Raw genomic sequence first — 27,381 nt, 5'->3', positions numbered from 1 at the left:
CTCCACTTTGATCCAGCTCCCTGCTAATGCACCTGGAAAAGCAGTGGAAGATGGCCCAAATGCTTGGGCCCCTGCATCCATGTAGGAGAACCTGAAGAAGCTGCCAGCTCCTGGCTTTGGCCTAGCCTAGCCCCAGCCTTTGCAGCCATCTGGGGAATAAACCAGCGGATGGAATATCTCAATCTCTCCTTCTCTGTATCTCTGCCTTTCAAATAAATAAATAAATCATTAAGGAAAAAAAAAGATGGATGAGTAGGAACCTATACATAGGAGAAATGAGAAAAGGCTGTTCTAGGCAGTAAAGGGAGTAATTTCCAGATAAATTCGGTAATGTTCTAAATGTTTGTGATTCCTTTTTCTTTTTGAGTTACTAGTAGTTTAAAATTGCTGCTGGTGTTAGTTGACAGTACTAGGTTGCCCTTGACAGAAATCCAATGCAGACCTGAGAAAATGCAGTTTATTAACTGGTGTAATTGAAAAATACAGGGTTTCTGGAAGGGTTGGATCAAGGCATCAAATGATGTCAGAAACCCCTTTTTGTCTTCTGTTCTCTACCTCTGCTTTCTCCTCTTTCTGTTTTCTTCTCAGGCAAGCTGTCCCTACATAAGAGCAAAGGTGTCTGCTGGTAACTGACTCAGCTTCTGCTCTGCCAGTTTAGTAACTGCACGGAAAAGAAAACTCTTTCTCATTAGTGCCAGCTAGGCCTGGGGCTGCCTGGCTAGCCTGGGGAGTGAGTTCCCTTGTTAACCCCTTGGATCATCTCCAGGGCTCTGGGCGGTAGGCGTGGCTTCAGTCGCAACTCACTCAGCAGTGATAAACTGAGAGGGGCTCCTTGGAAGATGATCGTGAGGCTGTTATCAAAAAAGGGCCAGGGCAGCCGATGTCCTAGATGCTGGCTTGAGTCAAACCCATTTCCTTTCCTTGACCTTAACATGGACAACATGTCTGTGATAGCTTTTAGCCCTTTTCCTTGTTCTGGAAGATGTAAAAGCGGGTTGTTTCCATTTCCATTTTGATTTATAACAACCTATCAGTGAATCTACCTGTGACACTTATGTTTCTGGTGGGTATATTCATATAGAGCTTTGTTTAACACAACTCAAAGTGTGCCCTTATAAATGTGTTTATGGTGATTCAGTATATTGCTGTAATTTATATGGTGATTTGATAGTTGCATTTAGACCAACTCTTGAGATTTAAATATACATATTGCTCATTTTGTTAATGGATTTTTTTAAAAGATGTATTTATTTGAAAGGCAGAATTAGAGGGAGAGAGAGAGGTCTTCCATCTGCTGGTTTACTCCCCAAATGCCACAAAGGCTAGAGCTGGGCCAAGCTAAAGCTAGGAGCCTGGAACTCCATCTGGGTCTCCCATGAGGGTGGCAGAGGCCCAAGTATTTGGGCCATCCTCCACTGCTTTCCTAGGCACATAGGAGGGAGCTGGATTGTAAGTGGAGCAGCCTGGACTCGAACCAGTGCTTATATGAGATGCCGGTGTTGTAGGCAGCTTAACCCACTGTGTCATACTGCTGGCCTCTATTGAATTTTTTTATTTTGCTTTTATTTTTTATTTTTAAAATAGATTTATTTTTTGAGAGGCAGTTACAAAGAGGTAGAAACAGAGATAGAAGTCTTCCATCCGCTGGTTCACTCTCCAAATGGCTGCAATGGCAGGAGCTAGGCGATCCAAAGCCAGAAACCAGGATCCAGGAGCTTCTTCTGGGTCTCCCATGTGGGGGCAGGGGCCCAGTCACTTAGGCCATCTTCCACTGCTTTCCCAGGCCATTAGCAGAGAGCTGGATCGGAAGAGGAGCAGCCGGGACTCGAACTGACACCCACATGTAATGCCAGCACCACAGGCGGTGGCTTAGTCTTCTACGCTGCACAGCTGCCCTCCCTGCCCTCAATGAACTTTAACATGTAAGGAGACTTAGCCTGGCCTTTTTGCAGCACGTGGCACTCAGGCATTTGGAAACTCCTACTCCCTCATGAAGCGCACCCTCCCCACTCTGCTTCCCATCTGCTCGTTCCTCCTCAGTCTCAGTGCTGGGGTTGATGATGCTGCCTCCCCCACACACTAAACTGCCTTTCTGTGACAGTGCTTGTTCATCATGGTACTTTTTCCTCCCTGAGTCCGTAGTTTCTGATTAATGTCTGTTCCGTGTGGGTTCCTCCAGCTTCTGACAGTGCTCCCAGAAGATGGGGAGGACCTACTCCAGTGTTTTCCTGGCATTGGCTCCAGTTAGGTCACAGAGCCATAAGTAAACACACCTTTTGAGGAGAGGGGGTTGCTTTGAGACCAGGCTGACCCTCACTGACCATTGGTGTTATGTGGGGGAGGGTTTCTTTATGGAGGAAGAGGTGATGCCGGGTAGGCCCCTGGCTCTGATTCTCCTGCTGAGCGAGCACAACCTGTGAGATATGGAGCAAGTTTCTTTATCTAGCTCTACCTCTGCTCCTGGATGAAACTCAGGTAGGCCTAAGACTGCTGCTGCTGTTCCCAGGTAATAACTCTTGTGAGTGCTGCACATTACAAAACAGCAGTCAAGGTCACCAGTCATAGAACAGGGAGCTGAAGTTGAGACTTCTTGCTCCCTCCCACTTCAGGCCTGCTCCAGGCCAGACAGCTGCAGTTGAGGAAGGTAGGTGGGCACCTTTTCTCTTTCCTCACCTGATGCGTCTTTCTCCTCTGTAAGCTGGTTCAGGGGCCTCTTGTGTTGGAGCACATGAGAGAAAGTAAGGGAGCGAGGGCAGGCGCACCCTCCTTAAATAGGTGCAGAGCTCTTTGTGATTTGCAGGTGTCAGAGCTTGTTTTCTGAGCACTTTCCGGGGCATCCGCTAAGACTGCTGCACCTGGGCTGGGGGCCATCACTTATCTGATGAGACCAAATGCCTCTTCATCAGATTGTTTGTTGCCCCTCCAGGGAACCCTGGACCTGATCTGAAGCAACCCTCAGATGATTCTGTCTTGTATGTTGCCCACATCTGGTGCATAAGCTTACCAGTGTCCTTCGCCCAGACTAGGGGAGTGTGGGCTGATTCCATCATAATGTCAACTTACTTTAGCCAGCCAGTGCTTTGTATTTCTCAAGTGTGAGACAATTGTGGTGCCCACCCAACTCCACAGACCCATAGAGAGCAATGCTTATTTTTTTATTTTTTAAAGATTTATTTATATGTTTGAAAGGCAGAGTGATAGAGAGAGAGAGAGAGAGATCTTCCATTCTCTGGTTCAGTCTTCAGATGGCTGCAACAGTTGGGGCTGGGCCAGGTGGAAGCCAGGAGCTTCATCCAGGTCTCCCACATGGGTGGCAGGACCCAAGCACTTGGGCCATCCTCCACTAATGGGAGCGCTTATGGAATGCCAGTGTCCCGGGCAGCAACATAACCTGCTCTACTGCAACGCCTGCCCCACAATTTTGTTGAGACTCTTGGGCCCTTCTCCTGGGCTTTTAAGGGGATGGAAAAGAAATGTGCGGTTCTGCCCTTGGCACAGACTGCTGGCTACACGTGAAAATCTCTGATCTCCCACTCCTAGCACTTTATGTCACAGTTCAGATTATTTTCAACCACTCTGTAGGAAACTTGGCATCTTGGTCTGATACTTCATTTTGCAGTGTGATAGCTTGTATTTTGGTGCCCCAGAAGAAACTTATTCTTCCATGCATAGCTTCTTAGTGCAGGTACTAAGTTTGCCCAGGAGGTGGACCTTCTTTGTGCTTTTGTCCTCAGCATCCTGAGCACAATCTCTTATCTTCCAAGCCTGTGCCCCCAGCAGAGTGTCTGGCTCATTCATTCAGTTAGTGAGTATTTGTTGAGCAGTGTGCCAGTCCCCTGGGGATGCAGTAGTGAACAAAGCAAGCAGGGTTCCTGTTGACAAGGAGCTTATGTTCTGCTTGTGCAATCAGACATTAAATGCTACTGGGTTACAACTGTGAGAAATGCTACAAAGAAGTAGAAGATGTTGGGGGGGGGGGCTGGAGACTGGCAGAGAGTCAGTCTTTGCTGATGGCAGGGGGTCAAGAGAGGCTTGCTTGGTGCTGTGTGAGCTGAACTCTAAAGGGTAAGCATTACTGAGGCACAGGGCAGAAGAGAACAGTGGTTCTAGGCCATGGATGAATTTGCTCCCCAGGGAACACTGGACAATATTTAGAGACAGTTTTCAGTTGTCATAGCTGGGGTGTGGTGGGTGGGAGAGTTGGTACTACTGGCATTTAGTGGGTAGAAGCCAGGGATACTGCTAAACATTTTACAATGCATAAGACAACCCCTCCACAGCAAAGAATAATCCAGCCCAAAATGTCAGTGGTGCTGAGACTGAGAAACCCTGTTCACAGTTTAGGAAACTGTGAAGGCCTTGAAGTTAGGGTGTATGTGAGAAGGTAAATGGAAACTCACGTGATGAGAAGACACCAAACAAAATGTCCATCTAGGGAAGATTGGTGCAGCTGTTGGTGTCCTTTTCTGGGTACCTGGTAGATTAGGCACTTAGGACTTTGTTGTTTGTCCTGAGAACAGTGGGTACCATTAAAGGTTATCATGTTCTCGAATCATGCAGCCTTCACAGCAAGGAATTATCAGGCCCCAAATGTCAATAAAGCCAGAAGTTTAGAAAGCTTAGATTAGAACCAGCGAGAATTGCTGCAGGGCAGTTAGCCTGTAGAAGCCTTGGCCTAGACTGGTGGAAGGACATAGAAAGAGAAGTGAACAGAGAAGTTTAGGAAGCAAAATCATGTGGTCCCTGTGTTCCATTATGTGTCAGACACTCCTGCAACATTTTAGAACACAGAAGTGAGCAGCATAGACAAGTTCGGTTGCTCTCCCAGACTTTAACTCAGTGTTCGGTGAATACTTATTAATTAGAATTTATTTTTGTTCTCTGTTGTGATTGAGCTCAGTGAGGTGAGGCATCTTGCATGGTGTTTGGGCAAGACATCAGGGAGTGTTAATTTATGCCAAACGTCCCATCTCAGATCTGCTTTCCATATGGCCATGAGGCTCCTGCATGGTAGGAACAGGAGACCCCTCTGGGCAGCTGCCAGTTGGGCTTCCCTTAGAAGGAGTAGAACAGCTCACAGAAATCTCTTTATCTCAGTGTGCTTTACTATGATTATGAAAACAGAGGGAGCAAGAGCTTTATTAACTTAATGTGGCTCCCACTATGATAACATAAAGGCTTCTCTAATTCCTCTAAAATGTAACAAGCCTAACTATGTATTATATAGATTCGTGATGTATCTTTAAATTACTGTTGCTGTCTGCATTGGTTCTAACCATGTTGTGATCCAAGTGCAGGATCTTTAGCAGGTAATTAGCCTGTGTGTGATGTGTGCATGCACTAAATTAAACTGGAAAAAATGAAATGTTGGCCGGCGCCATGGCTCACTTGGTTAATCCTCTGCCTGCGGCACTGGCATCCCATATAGGCATCAGGTTCTAGTCCCGGTTGCTCCTCTTCCAGTCCAGCTCTCTGCTGTGGCCCGGGAGGGCAGTGGAGGATGGCCCAAGTGCTTGGGTACCTGCACCCGCGTGGGAGACCAGGAAAAAGCACCTGGCTCCTGGCTTCGGATTGGCGCAGCGTTGGCCGTAGCGGCCATTTGGGGGGTGAACCAACGGAAGGAAGACCTTTCTCTTTGTCTTTCTCACTGTCTGTAACTCTACCTGTCAAGTAATCAAAATAAATAAATAATAAAAAAATGAAATGTTACAGACTTAAGTCACAAACAGAAAGTGAAATGCATTCTATGATCAGACTGAAAAATGTATTGCCCCAAATCATTTTCTAATATTGATGCTGCTTTTAGAATTCTAGTTTATTCTTTCTCTCTTGAAAGGCTCTTCTTTTCATTACCTCATTCTCTTAATTTCATTTCTGCTGTCATTAATTTCAAATTGGGTAAAGCTTCTTTACCTTATTTTCAGAAGTTGTTTATGCAATAAATTTTTGGAGGTATTTACTCTAGGCCAGGTTCTCTACTGCTTGTTACAAACACAAGGATGGTTTTCTTTCTCCTCTTGAGGAACTCATGGTCCAGACAGGAAGATAGATGGACAAGCAAATAGACAACCTTAAAATGCGTTGTAATAAATGGAGTTGAAGAGAAAGGCTTGGGTACCAGGCAAGCTTCCTCAGTCAAGTGGTATCAGAGTTTGGTCTTGAAGAGGGTGGCAGAGGGAAGAAAGGGAAGCCTTTTGTTTTTGTTTCCTTTCAAAGTATGCCATAGGTGTAAAGGTGTGGGTATGAGAGGCATTGTTGCCTTCCAGGAACAGAAGTGGTTCAGAAGGGCTGGGCATTTGGGAAGTGACAGGGAATGCAAACTGAAGAGGCAAGCAAGGACCAGTTTAGGACCTGCCAACTGGGTGGTGCTGAGGGATTTGGGGCCCATCAGAGCATTTTAAACAAGACATAATGATATCAAATCAGTGTTTAAAACAATTGCTGTAGAGGTAATGTGGCAGAGATAATGAATTGTAGGCAGAAGAGAACTGGCAGCAGGAAACTAGTTTGTAGTAGAAATCCAGGTGAAAATCCCACGTTGACTGTAGTGCTTCAGAATCAGCAGGCTTTAAACATAATTATACAAAAGCCTGAAAGTTTGGTGTCTTTGTTTTTGGAAATAGGCATTACTTATCACTGCCTTATTGTTTGACTTAGAGTAAGTCTCTTTATTTTAAAATTGCCCTTGTGGGGCCCACATTGTGGTGTAGCAGATAAAGCCACAGCCTGAGACACCAGTATCTCATATGGGTGCCAGTTCGAGTCCCTGCTGCTCCACTTCTGATCCTGTTCCCTGGTAATGCACCTGGGAAAGCAGCGGAGGATTGCCGGAGTACTTGGGACCCTGCACCCACACTTGGAGACAGGGAAGAAGCTCCTGGCTCCTGGCTTCAGCTGGCCCAGCTTTAACCTTTGAGATATTTGGGGAGTGAACAAGCAGATGGAAGATCTTTTTCACTCTGTCTCTCGTTCTCTCTTTCTGTAACTCTGTCTTTCAAATAATTAAAAAAAAAAACTTAAAAAATAAATTGTCCTTGCTGGATAATATTTAAAGTAGATTAGGAGAAAGTATTGTGGCACAGCAGGTTAAGCTGCCACTTGGGATACTTGCATCCCATATTGAAGTGTCAGTTCAAATCCTAGCTCCTCCGATTCCTATCCAGCTTCCTGTTAACATGCCTAGGAGGAAGCAGATAATGGTCCAAGTAATTGGGTTCCTGCCACCCATGTGGGAGACCCAGATGGAGTTTCTGACTCCTGGCTGTAGCCTGGCCCAGCCCTAGCCATTGCAGGTATTTGGGGAGTCAACTAGAAGATGAAAGATCTGTCTCTTCAGTGTCTCCCCCCTCTGTCACTCTTCCTTTCAAATAAACAAATTAAATAAATCTTTTGAAACATTAAGCCTAAAGAAAAATTTAAATATTTATGTAAAAATAACTGTCTTTTCAAAAGCAACAAAAATTCAGTGAAGTGGCATTTTTTAATTCTTAAAAATCTCTTTTAATGTCTGGCTTAATGAAAGACAAATGGAATAAGATTGTTCTGCATTAGCCTATTGCAATCTCAAAAGGTCTGTAGGTGTGAGAGAACTCCAGCATGTTCTCATGAGAGAATGAGAATAAAATAGTAAAAACTGTGTTATAAAAATAGTTCTGACAGCGAGGACTTGCTTGGGACACAGCACTTTGAGAACTGTTGGCTTACTTCTGCAGGCTGCCATCAGGACTAGAGTACTTTAATGCAAGCTACTCTTTCTTTTTTTAAAAATTGTTTATTTAAAAGGCAGAGTGACAGAAGAGATCATCTATTTGCTGGTTTACTCTCCAAATCCCCACAACAACCAGGGTTGGGCCAGGCCAAACCTAAGAGCCAAAAGCTCTATCCTGGTCTCCCATATGGGTGGCAGGGACCACAGTACTTGGGCTCTCATCTGCTACCTTCCCAGGTGCATTAGCAGGGAGGTGGGTGGGAATTAGAGTAGCTGGGACCCAAGCTAGCAATCCAATATGGGATGCAGATGTCCCAAGCGGTGGCTTAACCTGCTGTGCCAAAATGCCTGTCCCAGGTTTAATTTTAATATAGTATATAGCAGACAAAATCCATATATATATATATTTAAAGATTTTTAAAATTTATTTGAAAGTCAGAGTTACACAGGAGAGGCAGAGAGAGAGAGAGAGAGAGAGAGAGAGAGGTCTTCCATTCGCTGGTTCACAACCCAGATGGCTGCAATGGCCAGAGCTGCGCTGATCTGAAGCCAGGAGCCAGGGGCTTCTTCTGGGTCTCCCACGCAGGTGCAGGGGCCTAAGCACTTGGGCCATCTTCTACTGCTTTTCCAGGCCATTGCAGAGAGCTGGATTGGAAGTGGAGCAGCTGGGACTCAAACCGGCGTCCATATGGGATGCTGGCACTGCAACTGGTAGCTTTCCCCGCTACACTACAGCGCCGGCACCCACATATATATTTTTTGAATGATTTATTTATTTATTTGAAACCCTGAGTGACAGAGTGGGAGAGAGAGAGAGAAAGAGATCTTCCATCCATTGGTTCATTCCCCAGATGGCTGAAAATGGTCGGGGCTGGGCCAGAGGAAAGCCAGGAGCCAGAAACTCTATCTACATCTTCCACATGAGTGGCATACTCAATTCCTTGGACCACCGTCCGCTGCCTCCCCAGGTGCACCAGCAGGAAACTAGATCACAGGTGGAGCAGCCAGGACTTGAACTGGTGCTCCAGTATGGGATGCTGGAGTTGCAGGCAGCAGCTTAGCCTGTTGCACCACAACGTCAGACCCAATCCACATACATTAAAAAACAAAACAAAACAAAAAACACAACTCTGGGGTCTTAAGTAATTTTTTTATCAACCATTTGAAAGCAGGGGTGGGGAACCTTTTTTCTTCCAAAAATTTTTTGGATATTTATATTGATGTTATCATTCATGGCCACACAAAATTATCAACTTAAAAATTAGCATGCTATAGATTTATTTATTTATTTTTATATTTATTAATTTATTTAAAAGGTAAAGTTACAGAGAGAGAGGAGAGACAGTGAGAGATCTTTAATCTGCTTGTTCGCTCTCCAAGTGGCCGCAATGGCCAGGACTGGGCCAGGCAGAAGCCAGGGGCCAGGAGCTTCATCTGGGTCTTTCATGTGGTACAGTGCCCCAAGAACTTGGGCCATCTTCCACTGCTTTCTCAGGCACATTAACAGAGAGCTGGCATGGGAATGGAGCAGCTGGGACTTGAAGCAGGGTCCATACGGGGTGCCGTCACACCTGCTGCACCACAGTGCTGGCCCATGCTGTAGATTTACTGAATTTTGAGGTCTTTTGGTTGCCTTGACGGGACCAGACCAAATGATTTCACGGATTTCATATGGCCTGATCCACAGTCCACACATTAGTTACCCCTGGTTAAAGGGATCCTGAGACCAAAAAGTTTGAGAGTTGTTGTTTCAAGCATTTAAAAAGGAATATATCTCTATCCTATAAGAACAGATGGGTGCTTGTGCTATAGCGGGTAAAGCCACTGTCTGCAGTGCTGGCATCCCATATTGGTGCTGATCAAGTCCCGGCTGCTCTAGTTCCAATCCAGCTCTCTGTTATGGCCTCAGACAGCAGTAGAGGATGGCCCAGATCCTTGGGCACCTGCACCCGTGTGGGATACCCAGAAGCTCCTGGCTCCTGGCTTCAGATCGGCGCAGCTCCAGCCATTGCAACCAATTGGGGAGTGAACCAGAGATGGAAGACCTGTCTCTCTCTTTGCCTCGCCTTCTCTCTCTGTGTAACTATGACTTTCAAATAAATAAATAAATCTTAAAAACAAACAAACAAACAAACAAACAAAAAACAGGTGTAAATCACTGGCATCTCTCACAACTCTTCCTCTGTTACAAGTCATATTGCTACCAGAGTACATTTTAAAGCCTCTTGTACATAATAGAAAATGCAGGCTCCTTTCAGTGGGCTTTTTTTTTTTTTTTAAAAGATTTATTTATTTATTCATTTGAAAGTCAGAGTTACACAGAAAGAGGAAAGAGGCAGAGAGGTCCTCCATTCGATGGTTCATTCCCCAATTGGTAGCAATGGCCGGAGCTGCGCCAATTCGCAGCCAGGAGCCAGGAGCCTTTCTGGGTCTCCCACGTGGGTGCAGGAGCCCAAGAACCCGGGCCATCCTCCACTGCGTTCCAAGGCCATAGTAGAGAGCTGGATTGTAAGTGGAGCAGCCGGGCCTTGAACCGGCGTCCAAATGGGATGCCGGCACTTCAGGCCAGGGCATTAAACCACTGCCACAGTGCTGGCCCCCCAGTGGCTTTTAAGTACAGCCCTAAGTGTGTCGGCCTGTCCCCTTCTCTAAGCAACCTGTATCATGTAACCACATGTATCATATAACTGTTTCTGCAAAAATTTCTGTAACAGTGACCCTAAAATTTCTTGGCTAAGAAGGAGAACAGAAAACTAGGCCTATTTTTATATGGGCTATAATTTAAGAATGAATTTTACATTTTAAACAGATTTTTAAAAATATTTATTTATTTATTTGAAAGAGTTACAGATTGAGAGAGAGAGAGGTCTTCCATCCACTGGTTCACTCCCCAGTTGGCCCCAATAGCTGGAGCTGTGCCGATCTGAAGCCAGGAGCTTCTTCTGGGTCTCCCACGCGGGTGCAGGGGCCCAAGGACTTGGGCCATCTTTTACTGCTTTCCTAGAGAGCTGGATCGAAGTGGAGCAGCCAGGTCTCAAACCGGCGCCCATATGGGATGCTGGCGCTTCAGGCCAGGGCATTAACCCACTGCGCCACAGCGCCGGCCCCAGATTTTTTAAAAATAGAAGGATGTCTGGTATTGTGGCACAGCAGGTTAAGCCACTGCTGGCAGCACAGGCATTCCATATCGGAGTGCTGGTTTGAGTCTAGTTGCTCTATTCCAATTCAGCTACCTGCTAATGTACCTGTAAAGTCAGTGGATGATGGCCCAAGTGCTTGGGGCACTGCCACCCATGTGGGAGATCAGGATGGAGTTCCTGGTTCCTGGCTTTGGCCTGGCCTATCCCTGGTTGTGTGGACATTTTGGGAGTAAACCAGTGAATGAAAGATCTCTGTCCCTCCCTCTGCCCTTCAAATAACTTAATAAATAAATATTTTTAAAAATTGGAATAATATTTTATAGCAACATGAAGATGATATTCAAATAACCAGTGTCTATAAATTTTTATTGGCAAACAGCCATGTCAATTTGTTTACATGTTGTCCATCTCTACTTTCACATTACAGTAGTGGAATTCAATGGTTGGAACAGAAACCACATGGGTTGTGAAGTCTAAGGTGTTTACTGTTTCCCTGTGCAAAAAAAGGGAACCCTCTGGCTTTTTTTTTTTTAAGATTTATTTATTTATTTGGAAGTCAGAATTATATATATAGAGATTTTCCATCTGCTGTTTTACTCCCCAAATGGCCACAACTGCCAGGACTGGGCCTGGCCGAAGCCAGTAGCCAGGAGCTTTATCCAGGTCTCTTATATGGGTGCAGGGGCCCAGGCACTTGGGCCATTTGAAGCTTTCCCAGGCACATTATCAGGGAGCTGGATCAGAAGTGGAGCAGCTGGAACTCAAACTGGCACCCATTTGGGATGCTGGCATTGCAAACAGCAGCTTAATCCACTGTACCACAGTGCCAGCCCCTAACCTCTGGCTTAAAAATGACAGTTATGTGGACTGGTGTGGCATAGCAGATTAAGCCATCTCTTGTGACATCGACATCCCATATAGGCAGCGGTTCAGGTCCCATCTGCTTCTCATAGGATCCAGCTCCCTGCTAATGCCCCTGGGAAAGCAGTGAAAGATGGTCCAAGTGCTTGGGCCCCTGACATTCATGTGGGAGACCCTGTAGAAGCCTCTGGCTTTGGCCCAGTCCAGCCCTGGCTGCTGAGGACATTTGGGGAATGAACCAGCAGATGGAAGATATCTTCATCTCTTCCTCTCTCTGTAACCCTGCCTTTCAAATAAAAAAGTAAATTTCCTAAAACTGACAGTTATGGTCTCTCTGGGGTATATAGGCTAGGATAGAGTTAACTGATCAGGGTTATGGTTGGCTTTGTTTCACATGCAGCTTTCATGCTCCTGGGACCTGTAGCCCAGGCAAGACAAGGGTAAAAGCACAAAAGCTCAAGCAGACTCTTGCAAACCCCTCTGAGGGCCAGCCTTAGAACTCATGTGCTCAGTCTCCTGCTTTTTGTCTCCTGAACACATTAGGCTTGTGTTTGCATTAGGAACTTTGTGATGGCTATTCCATCAGCCTGAAGAACACCACTGCAGACCATCCTGTGCCTTGCTTATGCTTGTCGTGTAGGTAACACATTCCTCATCGGGTTTTCCCCACCACCCCACCAGGAGCAGCCTCTTTCCCCAGGTTACTTCTTACTACATTCCCTAGCCTTTCTTTACTTCTTTTTTTTTTTTTTTTTTTTTTTTTTTTTTTTTAAGTAATACTTTTAGTATCTGTCTGAGATTGTCTGTACCATTATCTTACTTGAAATCTTATTTCTTCCCACTAAATTTAATCTCTGTGGGAGCAGGGGCCTTTTTGTCTTATTATTCCTCACTGTATCTTCAACCCCTAGAAGCCTGGCATCTTAGAAGTAAGCTGAGTACAGAAGTGTTTTTTTGCTACTGTCTTAATATGGAAAGGTCACCTGTGGTGAGCAGTTTCTAAATTTGGTCTTAAGAGAAAGATGTGGGCTTAGCTGGTATATGTATCGACTACATACACACATATATCCAATTTTAGACTATATTTTAGAGCCATTTTAAGTTTCAGAAAAATTATGTGTCAAGTACAAAGTGTTGCTAAATACCCCCTCTTTGCCAGCACTGTTTCTCCTATTTTTAACATTCTACATCAGTGTGGTTAATAACATTTCTTATAATTAATGAAATGATATTGATTCATTTTTATTAACTAATGTACATGGATTACATTAAGATTCTTAGTGTTGTGCAATTCCATAGTTTTTTTTTTTTTAAGGTATCAGAACTTCTTTGTTCAATTTTTTTTTTAAGATTTATTTATTTATTTGAAGGGCAGAGTGACAGGAAGTGTCAGAGAGCTCTTCTATCACTGGTTCACTTCCCAAATAGCCAAAACGGCCAGTGCTGAGCCAGGCTGAAGACAGGAGCCATGAATTCCATGTAGGTCTCCTACTTGCATAGCAGGGACTGAAGCACTTAGGCCACTTTCCACTGTTTTCTCAGGTAGTGGTATCAGAAATAGAGCAGCCAGGACTTGACAGACACTCGAATGTGATGCCTGCATTACAGGTGGAGATTTAACCCTCTGTGCCACAATGCCGGCTCCAAGTTCCCTGGGTTCTGAGGAAAGCATAAAGTCATATACCTCATGTTGCAGTATAGTACAGAATGGCTTTTTGCCCTAAAAATGCCCTGCCCTGTGTTCTACCTGTTCATCCTCCTCCCTTGGCAACTACTGCTCTTTACTCTGCCGGTGGTGTGCCTTTTCCAGAATGTCATGTGGTCGCGATAGCACAGTGTGGAACCTTCTCAAACTGGTTTCTTTCACTTAGTAACACACATTTAAGTTTCCTCTTTTTGTGGCTTGCTGGCTCATTCCTTCCCAACACAGAATAATAGTCCATTGTGTATTCATTCACCTGTTGGAGGATATCTTGTTTGCTTTCAGTTTGGGACAATTATAAATGAAGCTTACTGTGGTTTGAATGTGTCCACCTGATGAAATTCATGTGTTGGAAATGTAATCCCCAATGTAACAATATTGGGAGGTGGGGCCTAATGGAAGGTGTTCCAGTTATATGGACACTGCCCTCATGAAAGGATCAGTGCTCCCATGGAAAGGACTTGTAGGAATGGATGTCTTTCTCCCCCCCGCCCCCCGAGATTTATTTATTTATTTGAAAGGTATAGTTACAGAGGGGCAGAGAGAGAGAGAGAGAGAGAGAGAGAGAGAGAGAGAGATCTTTGATCTGCTGGTTCACTCCCAAATAGCCGCAATGGCTGGAGCTGTGCTGATCCGAAGCCAGGAGCCAGGAGCTTCTTCTGGGTCTCCCATGCAGGTGCAAGGACCTAAGGACTTGGGCCATCCTCCACTGCTTTCCCAGGTCATAGCAGAGAGCTGGATTGGAAGTGGAGTGGCTGGGACTCGAACTGGTGCCCATATGGTATTCCAGCACTGCAGGCAGCGGCTTTACCTGCCTCCCTCCCTGCTCCCCAACCCTGTCTCCCTCTTTCTTCTTGCTACCATGTGAGGACATGGTGATTCTTACCTTCCCCTTTGCCTCCCACCTCCCTAGAGGTCAAAGTGTTCTGGTGCCTTATTAGAAGCAGAAAATCCAAGCTCTAACCTGTTGACACCTTGACCTTATTTCTATGCCTCCAGAACTGTGAAAAAAAAATATATTCTGTTCTTTATCAATTACTTAGTCTCAGGTATTCTGTTTTAACAGCATAAAATGGACTGAGACAAATGCTGTACACATTTGTGTGCAGAGTGTTCTATGGGTATAAGTTTTCAAGCCAGTTGTATAAATAAATGCCTAGGAACCTGATTGCTGAGTTATCTAGTACACCTGTGTTCAGCTTTGTGAGACACTGCTGCACTGTCTTCCAAAGTGCCTGTACCACTTGGATTCTACCCAGTGATGAATGAGAATTCCTGTCATTGCACATCTTCACAGCTTGGTGTGGTCAGTGTTCAGATTTTAGCCATTTCATTAGTTGTGTAGTAGATTTCTTTGTTGTCTTAATTTGTAATTCGCAAATGATGTATGATGTTGAGCATCATTCTATATGCTTATTTGCCATTTTTATGTCTTTGATGAGGTATCTTCAGAACTTTTTCCCATTTTTAATTGAGTTTTTTGTTTTCTTATTGTTGAATTTTAGAGTTCTGTATATTTTGAATACCAGTCTCATATCAGATGTGTTTTGGAAATATTTTGTCCCACTCTGTTCTTATGTTTTCATTCTTTTAACATAATCTCTGAGAACTGAAATTTGTAATTTTGTTTTTAAAGATTCATTTATTTATTTGAAATACAGAATGACAGAGAGGGAGAGAGAGAAAGAGAGAGATGCTCATTCTACTGTTTCACTCCCCAGATGGCCACAATAACCAGGGCTGGGCCAGATTAAAGCCAGGAGCCAGGACCTCTATCCAACTCTCCCACATGAATGGCAGGGACCCAAGCATTTAGGCCATCATCTACTGCCTTCCTAGGCACATTAGCAGGAAGCTGGATTAGAAGCAGAACAGCTGGTACTTGAACTGGCACTCCAATATGGATGCTGTCATTGCAAGGAGATGGCTTAATCCACTGTGCCACAACACCAGTCCCTGAAATTTTTAATTTTTTAAAGATTTACTTATTTATTTGAAAGGCAGAGTTACACAGAGAGAAGGAGAGGCAGAGAGAGAGAGAGAGGTCTTCCATCTACTGATTCTCTCCCCAGTTGGCCACGACGGCCAGAGCTGTGGCAATCTGAAGCCAGGAGCCAGGAGCTTCTTCCAGGTCTCCCACGCTGGTGCAGGGGCCCAAGCACTTGGGCCATCTTCTACTGCTTTCCCAGGCCATAGCAGAGAGCTGGATGGGAAGTGGAGCAGCCAGGACTTGAACTGGAGCCCGTATAGGATGCTGGCACTGAAGGCGGAGGCTTTACCCGCTATGCTGCAGTGCCGGCCCCTGAAATTTTTAATTTTAAAGGGTCCTGCTGATCAGTTTTTCTTTCCTGGTTTATGCTTTTGGTGTTATCTAAAAAGTCACCAATTCCAACTTCTGGAAGTTTTATAATTTCATATTTGCCATTTAGGTTTTTTTTTTTCTTTAAAGATATATGCTCTTTATTTGGTAGTGGGTGTCTAGTTGTTCGGCACCATTTGATGAAACAGCTATTCTTTCTCTGTTGATTTACTTTTGCTTCCTTGTCAAAGATGAGATTATAATTCTGTAGGTCTGTCTCTGGGCTCTCCATTGAAACATTTGTCTATTTTTCTACTCGTTTAGTCATGTAGCTTTGTAGGAAATTGGGGGGTATTAGTGTTTGACTTTGTTCTTCAATATTTTGTTAGCCATTCTGAGCCTTTAGTCTTTCTATATAACTTTAGAGTCAGTTTTTCTATATCCACAAAATATAATATAATTCTTGTTATATATTTTTGAATTTCATTTGATAATATTATATTGAAAATTTTTCTTTCTTTCTTTCTTTTTTTTTTTTTTTTTGGACAGGCAGAGTGGACAGTGAGAGAGAGAGACAGAGAGAAAGGTCTTTCTTTGCCGTTGGTTCACCCCCTAATGGCCGCTGCGGCTGGTGCACTGCGGCCGGCGCACCGCGCTGATCTGAAGCCAGGAGCCAGGTGCTTCTCCTGGTCTCCCATGCGGGTGCAGGGCCCAAGGACTTGGGCCATCCTCCACTGCACTCCCGGGCCATAGCAGAGAGCTGGCCTGGAAGAGGGGCAACCGGGACAGAATCTGGCGCCCCGACCAGGACGAGAACCCGGTGTGCTGGCGCCGCAAGGCGGAGGATTAGCCTAATGATTCACGGCGCCGGCCTAGATAAGATATATGTTATGGGGCACATGTTTTAGTTTACTAGTCAAGATCCCCACATCCCACATCAGAGTGCTTGAGTTCAATACCTGGCTCAGCTCTTGACTAGCATCCTACTAATGCAGACCCTGGGAACAGTTTGCATACAAGTACTGCATAGTCTGGCATGATTTGCATATTTTTTAATTTTTAAAAAAGATTTATTTATTTATTTGAAAGTCAGAGCTAGAGAGAGAGAGAGAGATATCAGTCTTCCATTCTTCCATCCACTCATTCATTGCCCAGATAGCCACAATGGCAGGGGCTGAGCCAGGCTACAGCCAGGAGCCAGGAACTTCAGCTGGATCTCTCACTGGGTACAAGGCCCAAGCATTTGGGCCATCTTCTGTTGTTTATCCCGGGGCCATTAGCAGGGAGCTGGATCAGAAGTGGAGCAGCTGGTACAGGAACAGGTGCCCACGTGGGATGCCAACATTGTAGGTAGCAGCTTTACCTTCCACACCACAATGCCAGCCCCATGATTTGCATTTAATTTACTCATCAAAACAGTGTTGTGAAACGAGTGTATTAATATCTTCATTCTACAAAAGAAGAAATTGAGGATACCAAAGTGCCTTGGTTGTATATTAGTGATAAGTGCCAGATTTAAACTCATGTCTTCTGATTTAAAATCTTTATAATCTTTGCATTGCATATCAACTATCTTTCTAATTACCTTCTTATCTCCTTGGAGAATTCCTCTGATAGGAAAGATTTTTGGGTTCTGTCTCTTTCACCAATAAATCTTCAACAAAATTGTCTTGTTTTATAATTTTGAAAAGTTTAGTCATTTGAAGATCTTAGCAATTGTATGTAAAAACCTTTTAAAGAACTGTTAGACGTTCTAAAAAGTACAGAGGAAAAACATATTTGCTATATGCATGTGTTCATTTATAAACATGCCAGGGAAACAGTCTGGATCATTGAAGTAGGTTACGTCAACACATCAGTTTCAGGATGGGTTGAATGACCACATTCATAACTGTGCATTTGACACAGCCAACTCTGTGTTAGTAAGTGTCACAGGAGGCAGCCTGGCGAAATGGAGGGAGTCCAGGCACTGGTTTCAGGCCTGCTCAGTGCTTCCTACCACAAAACAGCTATACGTGCTGATCCTTTTGTGGGAAATGAATGAGCCATCACAGCATATAACACTTGGGCCATCTTCCACTGCTTTTCCCAGGCCATTAGCAGGGAACTGGATTGGAAGCAGAGCATCCGGGATATGAACAGGCACCCAGCTGAATTGCCAGAAGACTCCTGTTTCTCTTCAATGACTCTGCTAATGTTTAGTCAGAGAAATCTTGCTTGATACTTTCCTAGAAGGGTGAGATGCTCCGTCTTCAGTGTAGCTGTAGCCAGCAATAGACTTCTCCATTAATTGACCTCAGGGAAGTGGAGAGGTATTGGTCAAAGGGTACATTTCAGTTAGGATGAGTAAGTTCTGGAGATATCTGTACTGTACAGGATATTGGATTGAAGAATAATGTATTGTTGAAAATTGCTAAGAGGGTAGATCTTAAATGTTCTTACCAGGGAGCAAGCATTTGCCTGCATTCTTTATCAGAGTGCCCGGATTTGATTCCTGATTTTGGCTCCTAACTCTAGCTTTCAGCCAGTGGAAATGGGATGCAGCGTCGATGACTGCAGTGATTGGGTTGCTGCCAATCATTTAGGAAACCTAGATAGAATTCCCAGCTCTTGACTTTGACCTACCCTGGCCTTGGCTGTTGTGGGCATTAAGGGAGTGAACCTGTAGATGGGTGTGCTGGCTCTCTTTCTCTCTGTCTCATTAATAAATAAACAGAATTCTCACCACACACACACACAAAGTATATGAAGTGATGAATATGTTGATTAGCTAAGAAATGAGCTATTGTAGCAAGGCTACAATACATGGCCTCCTCTGTAGCTAGCTGTGATCATGTGAACTCATCTGGTCAGTGGAAACAGAAGTGGCAGGTACAGCCTTCCTAATCTCCTTAAAGGAAGTACATGTCTTTTTCCTTTGTGCTGGGTGGAATGAAATCTAGATGACTAGAGCTTCTACAGCCATCTATACAGCAGGGTCTCATTCTAGAAGTGGTAGACTAGGAAGTTGGAAGAAGCCCTGGCAGGAAGGAGGGCTTCTAAGAAGATAAACAGAATGAAAGACACATTTAATTACCAGATAGAAGAGGATGAGTTGGCAGAAGAGATGGAAAAGGAACCACCTGAGTGATAGAGAGTAAAACCAAGAAATGTTTCAAGAAAGAGGCACTGGGCAACCACGGTAAATTGAGTAATATTGCGAAAATATGATCGATTTGACAACACAGAGGCCTTGGCAAGGCCACTGAAGTGAGGACAAAAGTGATCATTGGAATGGGATGAAGGGTGATTATAGAGTAGGAAATGATCTAGAAAGGGACAGAGAATTTGGAGTGGAGGAGTAGACAGACTGGCTGGAGGATTGTGGAGAGAAGAGAAAGCTTTCTAAATAGTGGAATGTGTTTATATGCTAATAGGAATAATCCTTTAGAGAAGAAAAGAGAAAGGAGTCAAGGTCTTGAACATCAGAAAGTCTTGAGATCCAGACCAAAGGGACAAATATTAGATGTTTGCAAGGAGGATGATAACTTCCTTTCTGGTAAAAGGAATAGGAATAAGAAAGAAAGTGGGGCCAATGTGTGGGTGGACTTACAGATTTGGGATGCAGGTATGAGGGAGCTTGTGTCTAAAACTTTCCATTTTCTCCTGAAATATTTAGCAAGGTCATCAGCTTTCACCTATGAGTGATAATGTCATTATTCCCATTTCTTGTCTGTCCATTCTGTTCTACCTTGTGTTTATTATTTGCTGTGAGAAGACTTTCCCAAAATTCAGATGAATTGTGTGGCTCCTTTAAAATCCTTCAGTGTTGGGGCCGGTGTTGTGGCAAAGCAGGTTAATAGCTGCCGCCTGCAGTGCCAGCATCCCTCATGCGTGTCGGTTCGAGACCCGGCTGCTCCACTTCCTATCCAACTCTGTGCTATGGCCTGGGAAAGCAGTAGAAGATGGCTGAAGTCCTTGGGCCCCTGCACCTGCATGGGAGACCCTGCACCTGCATGGGAGACCCAGAGGAAGCTCCTAGCTCCTGGCTTTGGCCGTTGTGGCCAGCTGGGAAGTGAACCAGTGTATGGAAGACCTCTCTCTCTCTGCCTCTCTTTCTCTGTGTAACTCTGATTTTCAAATAAATAAATAAATCTTTTTAAAAAAATCTTCATTGTCTCTGCTTCCAAAGGCATGTGTAGTGTGTCACAGTCAGAGCCCATTTTCCTTTCCCAGCCCCATTTCTCTCTAAGTATCTACCTAGCTAATGCTTTAGATAAAACTGACTACACAGCTGCCCTCAAAATATCTGCCCTTGTTATGCTTCAGCCTGTGAACCTGCCCTTCCAGCCAGCTGGCACTGTCCCTTTCCCCTGCCTAGAGAACTCGTGTTTCAAGACCCAATTGGGGGCCGGAGCCATGGCTCACTTGGTTAATCCCCCGCCTGCGGTGCCAGCATCTCATATGGGAGCTGGGTTCTGGTCCCAGTTGCTCCGCTTCCAGTCCCTCTCTCTGCTGTGACTGGGGCAGGGGGAGGGGGAGGGCAGTGGAGGATGGCCCAGTGCTTGGGCCCCTGTACCCGCATGGGAGATCTGAGGGGGGAGGCACCTGGCTCCTGGCTTTGGATCGGTGCAGCTCCGGCCGTGGCGGCCATTTGGGGGAGGCGAACAAACGGAAGGAAGACTTTTCTCTCTGTCTCTCTCTCATTGTCTGTAACTCTACCTGTCAAATAAATAAATAAATAAGACCCAATTGGACTATGATAGCCTTTTAGACCTCTCTGTGCAACCTCATTCTAAGCCCAGTGAGACACTTGAGTCTTTTAGGCTGTCTAGACAGGGAACTATAGCTTATTCATTTGGGTCTAGCACTGTGTCTGGTGTGTGTTAAGTGCTAAGTAAATGAATGAATGATTTTTGGTTCCTTTACTTGTTCTTTTAGTGATTTCTAACAAAACGAAAGTTATGTAATACTCTTTTTGTTGCAAAGAAAACATTGCCTCTTTTCTTTTCTTTTCTTTTCTTTCTAGGTGGTTCTGGAATGGAGCCGGGATCAATACCACGTTTTGTTTGATTCCTATAGAGACAATATTGCTGGAAAATCCTTTCAGAATCGGTGAGAAGACATCTATTTTAGAGAGTATCTGTTATTTGTACTTAAGTGATGAGTCATGAGATCATCTGCGTCTTAAACGTGACCATGAAGCTGTCTTTCCAAGTTGTAGATACGGTTTAGCATGTTCAAGAATGCACTCATCTAGAGCCGGCGCCGTGGCTCACTAGGCTAATCCTCCACCTTGCGGCGCCGGCACACCGGGTTCTAGTCCCGGTTGGGGCGCCGGATTCTGTCCCGGTTGCCCCTCTTCCAGGCCAGCTCTCTGCTATGGCCAGGGAGTGCAGTGGAGGATGGCCCAGGTGCTTGGGCCCTGCACCCCATGGGAGACCAGGAAAAAGCACCTGGATCCTGGCTCCTGCCATCGGATCAGCGCGGTGCGCCGGCTGCAGCGGCGGCCATTGGAGGGTGATCCAACGGCAAAGGAAGACCTTTCTCTCTCTGTCTCTCTCTCACTGTCCACTCTGCCTGTCAAAAAAAAAAAAAAAAAAAAAAAAGAATGCACTCATCTGAAGAAACCAATTCACATGTAACGTATGAAAAATCTGATTCCCAGAGAGTAACCCCTGCCCTTCCTCTCCCCTCCCTCCCCCCACGCCCCCGCAGTCTATTGAGTACTTTAAGTTGATATCACTTTATCTTGCCCCGTTCTGTGAGATAAAGGTTCTGTGAGATAAAGGAAATTTTTTCCCCCTGTTTTTTTTTGATGAATGATACACAGCTGCTTCTGAGCCCTGGCCAGAATTCTGTTGACAGTGCTCTATTAACCAGGGCCACTCCCTAGGTAACCTCCAGGTCTGAACTCCACCCAGATGCTCACCTGATTAGGTTGCCTCTGTGGGGGAGGAGTGAAGCCTCACAGGCTGGGTCTTTTCTCTGCTTTCACCCTTTTTTTTTTTTTTTTTTTTTAAGATTTATTTATTTATTTATTTGAAAGAGTTACTGAGAGGCAGAGGCAGAAGCAGAGAGGTCTTTCATCCGCTGATTCACTCCCCAAATGGCTGCAAGGCCAGAGCTGGGATCCGAAGCCAGGAACCAGGAGCTTCTTCTGGGTGTTCCACGTGGGTGCAGGCGCCCAAGCACATGGACCATCTTCTACTGCTTTCTCAGGCCATAGCAGAGAGCTGGATTGGAAGTGGAGTAACTGGGACTCTAACTGGCGCCCATATGGGAGGCTGGCACTGCAGGCAGCGGCTTTAGCCACTACGCTGGTCCCACTTTCACCCCTTCTTGTCCTTGGAGATCTTTGTCCTTCCTCACTACATAGGCCACGGAATGGAAGCAATTTTTTCCACTGTCCTCCTTCCCTTGGTTGCAAAGTAAATCACACAGGTCCTTTTTTGTTATTAAACTACTGTTTATAGCTCCTATTGTTTTATACATAAAAGCAATATATATCTGTGGGTGTAGGCAGTGGATTCTTCTGTTATGATCATTCTAACGCAAAAAAATAAAGTTGAGCCCTCTACTTTTTTAATTCACATTTATGCATTAGCTATTGATTCTTCTTTTCCTTGTACTGACACACAGCTAATCAGTACAAGATAAGGAACAAGAAGTGACCAAAGTAAATGTGGAGTGGCTAATAAAGGTAGTTAATCCCGCAAAAGCCCTCATCTGAATTGTCAGGGGCCGTAACTGGAAGCCTCTCTGGATGCTCCATTTTTCTATGGATAGGTCTCAGATGCTTCTTTATACTGTCACTGAACCAGAGAGCCTAATTAAATTTCAGGGAGTAACTGGTATCAGTTCATGCATGCTCATGGTAGCTTGTGAGTTTCCTGAGAACCTCTAGACTGCTCACCATCTACACTGGAAATCCTGCCCCGCATAGAGGCATTTCCTTGTCCCTGCATTCATGTGTTGTAAGGGCCTTTGTGGTTTCTAGCAAATAAGTAGATTTCAAAATACTAATGTGATCTTGAATGTTTCCATAAAGAAGGGCTGGAAGAGTCTTTGAGTTGACCTAAAACTTTACCTAGAACTTTATTTTGTTCTTTAAAGTGCCCTAGGTCAGAGTTGTGTCCCTTCAACAAAGATTGAATCTTGAGCCTTATCCTGTTTTAGACACTGAGCTAATCTCATCTAACGATCTAGTAGGGAGAGAGTCTGTAAATATCTAGCAAAGCAAGGGAATTGTGCTTCTTAGAGTTTCTTAAAGTAGCAGTTTTCAAAGACCTCAACACCCTTCAGGGGGTCTGTGAAATCAAAACTCTTTATAACAAATACTAAGATGTTATGTGCATTTCCAACTGCGTTGACATTTGAAGGTGTGAAAGCAAAGGCGGGTAAAATTGCTCATACCTTGCTATGAATCATTATGTTCTTCTCTGCCATGTATTTGCAGGGAGAAGAAGAAAACTAATTACACTTAAAACTGTTCATGATAAAAAAGGCAAAGAAAAAAGAGGAAACAAATAAAATGTTCAGTAAAATGAAGCAGTAAAAATTATTACCTGAATGTATCTGTTGAATGATGAAAAAGGAAGTGCACAGAAAGCACTTGACTGCACGGTATTTGTCTTGAGACAAAGCACTTTTGTGATTGAGTTGCAAACTCCACTAGTGTTCTTCATGGATCACCATTGTGATTTGAAAGGACAGATGCCATTGTGATTATTAGATTTGATTATTACCAGGTTTTTCCTTGACAATGAACAAAGCAATACTGTCACTTGAACAAAAACAAATGGTAGTATTTGTTGCCGATTAGAATTTTGCAGAATTTGCTGTCACAGAGAGGTTAACAGCTTCACAAAATCAAGAACTTTCCTGATTAGATTTGCAGTGTCATCCTTAAAATCTGCATTTTTGTTAATATTACATAAAATTAATGAAATGTGTTGACATTGGCATGTCTTCATAACTCAATAAGCTGCTGTTTTGTAGATAATCAGTCAGTTATGTCACAGAACTTTACATGGATGAAAGAGCCATTCAGAGTTCAAGAACAGTCAGTAGATTTTAAAACACAAAAAAATTCATCAACATGTTTTCATTTTACACATTACAACTAATGTTTAGGAAACTACCACTTATTTTGGAGTGCAGGTTGAACATCCCTAATCAAAAAATCAAAAAATGTTCCAAAATCTAAGACTTTCTGAATGCTAACATGACTTTATGCTCCAAATATTTTGGATATTCGAACATTTTGGGTTTAGGATTAGGGTTGCTTAACAGGCAAAGTCAGTTTAGATACTGTAAAATCTGAAAAACTCCAAAATCACAGCCCCAAGCATTTTGAATAAAAGATAAAGGGTAATTAACTTGTAGTCAGGTTTTGTTTGAGCTTTGGTTTCTCTATATACTTCAAATCAAAACAACATGTGGGAATGGATTGAATGTAGAAGATTTGAGATGCTAGCTTTCTTCTTTTAAGCCAGAATTTGAAGAGTTGCAAAAGTATAAAACAATAACTTTCTTCTCAGTGATTTTTTTTTGTTTTAGAAAATAGTTACTTTTATTATAAAAGTTATCAATCTTAATTGTGAAGTTTATTGCTACATTGAAATGAATTAATAAGTATCATCTAAAGATTTATTTATTTACTTAAAAGTTAGAATGACAGAGAGAGGTGGAAAGATAGAGAGTATCTTCCATCTCCTAGTTTATTCTCCAAATGGCCACAAAACCAGGACCCTGGCCAGGCTAAAGCTTGAAGCCCAGAATTCAATCCAGGTCTCCCATGTGAGTGGCAGAAACCCAGCAACTTGGACTACCATCTGCTGCCTCCCAACTCAGCAGGAAGATGGATTGGAAGCAGAGGAACCAGTACTTGATCTGGCACTGATGTGGGATACAGGCTTCTTAAGTGGTGACTTAACTGTACCACAACGCTCCCCTCAAAGTTTTTTTTTTTTTATTTAAATATGGCCAATGTGGATATATATAACCTGGAAACAAAACTTCTTGAAATCCTTAATTTTGAGAAACATATCCTAAAAGTAGTAGTTTTCAAACTTTAGTATGTAGGTGAGGGTTTGAGAAAATGTTTCATCCCACCCCAGAATTTCTGAATGTGTAGGTCTTACAGGATTTCTGAGAATTTTCATTTCTAGCAAGTTCCCTGTTGCTGCTAAAGCTGCTAGTCTGATTAGCACATTCTAAGACCTGCTGAAATAAAGGACTCTTAATGAATTATAATTCTCCTAATTTTCTGATTTTCATTTTAAACAACAGCTGATTTCCTTAAAGAAGGTTCCAAAATTGATTTTTTTTCTGCTGAAACATGAATATTGGGTACCTACTTTGTACCATGAGCTGTGCCACATTCTGACAGAGCACAGATGTGTGAATCTTCCCTGAAGAAGCCTCAGACTTGTAGGATAGAGTAGAAAACCACCCTACTAGAAAATCCAGGTTTGGGGTTCAGCAGATTTAATCAAGTGTTCTTGTCTTCTTTCTAAAGAATTTTTAGAAATCTTGGTGTGAAATACTTCTCCTAATTTTATTTTTAAAAATTTTCAAAATATATTTATTGGAGTCAAAAACAAGAAAGACAGGCAGGCAGACAGATGGACAGAGATGGAGCACTGCCAGCTATATCCTGGTTCATCCCTGCAACATGTGGTCCAGATTGAAGCCAGGAGTCAGAAATTCAATCTAGGTCTCTTACATGAGTGGCAGGAGCCCAATTACATGAGCCATCACTGCCACATCCTACAATCTGCGTTGTAGGAAACTGGAGTCAGGAATGGAGCTGGGTATCAAGCTTAGGTACTCTTACAGGAAACTCAGGCATCCTAACCGCCAGGGCCATTGCCCACTCCTCTCCTAGTTTTATTTTATTGTATTTTTAAATATTTATTTATTTACTTGAAAGTCAAGAGTTACAGAGAGAGAGAGATCTTCCGTCCTCTGGTTTACTCCCAAGATGGACCCAATAGCCAGGGCTGGGCCAGGCCTAAGCTAGGAGCCAGGAGCTGTGCCCCAGTCTCCTACGTGGGTGGCAAGGACTCAAACACTTGGACCAAACTCCACTGCTTTTCCCAGACAATTAACAGGGAGCTGGATGGGAAGTGGAGCAGCCAGTACTTGAACCAGCACCCCTGTGGGATACTGGCATCTCAGGCAGCAGCTTTACCTGAGATGCTACAAAGCTTACCCCTTCCCCCCATTTTAGCTTGCACTAAAATATAGTTGGATTTGTATGCAGGTATGTCAAAATTGCCTAACTTTGGTGATGATAAATAAATGAGCCATATGTAATGTATCTTGTGTCCTAATATATTTTGAATACCATAATGTTTATAGAAAGTTCATTTTTTGCTAGTTTACCCTGAAAGAAAAAATAAAAAATCAATAATGAGTGAATATGCAAATTGCTTACTGTGAATAGCTGTGCAGCACCAAAAATCAGTCTGTGACTTACTTAATCATCTGTAAGATGTGGGTGTTAGATTAAATGTGAAATCTCTTCCAACTCTTTGGTTCTAAGATACTATTTAAATTCTGTATTTTTGAACCTATTTATAGAAAGTAGAACCAAGGAACTACAAGGGCACTTCAAAAAGTGTGGAAAAATGAAAGTAAAAGATAATTTTATTTTGGTGCAATACATTTTTGAAATGTAGGCCTAGTTTTTTCATAATATGTATTTTCCATGAACTTTTTGAAGTTCCATTTTATTAAATGACTTTAATATTCACTGAAAAGTAACCTGTGATTAAAATAAGTTGTATCAGTGTCACTTCTGCTTTGGTTCTGAGTCAGAAATGAGTTAGTCTTTAGCTATAAGATGAAGCCTTCCTTCTCATCTGGGAACCAAGTTAGTGGTCTGGTGGTTAGAATGAAAGCTCAGTCTCTCAGCGACCATGTCCATTGGTGGCTAAATAACTGACTCATTGACCTTGAGAAGATCACAGGATCTCCTTCATGTTTTCAGTTTCACCAGAGAATTAAATTTATCATACAACAAAGCCTTATTAGAGCCAATTCTATAAATGAATAATATACTCATGTTGATTTCTTCAATTGAATGTATCTGTGGGTATCTCTTGATTCAATAAAAAAAAAAAAAAACCTTTAACAACAAATCATTACTTTTACAGGAAACTTCAGAAAAATATAGTCCTCCCACACTCCGTGCCCTTTAACTTTTTCTTTTTTAAATATGTCAGTTAAGCAGTTTTTAAAAAGATCTCTTTTTAGTCTGAGCATAGACCACCTAGGAAGAGGTTGGGAATGAGATGACCATGAATAATTTACATAATGTACAATGTGAAGCAGATAATTCTTTTTTTTGCTTTTTAGTGGAGGATAATGATATATATTCTGAAGGAATGGCAGAGTTATTTGTGTAACAAACGTATTAAGTCCCACCCATGGACCAGGCACTGCTTGAGGCTTTTAGGCATATAGAGATGTCCTGGGTTGGGAGGCCTCAAGGTGTGAGCAGACTGTAGCATTGAACACGGCCAGATCTTCATCATGGTCTGCTACTTGTTCTTGAAACTTCTAATTTGTTTCTTAAGTTTGGTTGCTATTTGTTGCCCACTCACTCATTTGCTAAACTATGAGAATATGGACCCAATTTCTAATCTAGACTAAGATTTCAGGACCCTGCCCCTCAACAGTT

General features: G+C 43.4%; 1 protein-coding gene across 2 annotated transcripts in view; it reads left to right on the top strand.

The window, feature by feature from the left end:
• Positions 1-27,381, top strand: part of GNPTAB (N-acetylglucosamine-1-phosphate transferase subunits alpha and beta) — an 86,088-nt gene that overhangs the window by 2,980 nt on the left and 55,727 nt on the right. For both annotated transcript variants that reach the window (XM_002711224.5, XM_070052755.1), the window contains exon 2: positions 20,719-20,804. In XM_002711224.5, the coding sequence (XP_002711270.1) occupies positions 20,719-20,804 (86 nt within the window). The remainder of the gene's footprint in view (positions 1-20,718; positions 20,805-27,381) is intronic.

The sequence above is a fragment of the Oryctolagus cuniculus genome, chromosome 11, assembly GCF_964237555.1.
Source record: "Oryctolagus cuniculus chromosome 11, mOryCun1.1, whole genome shotgun sequence".
In the NCBI taxonomy this organism is placed as follows: Eukaryota; Metazoa; Chordata; class Mammalia; order Lagomorpha; family Leporidae; genus Oryctolagus; species Oryctolagus cuniculus.
The sequence above is the reverse complement of the archived record's forward strand: the minus strand, read 5'-3'. Positions and strand labels throughout refer to the sequence as shown.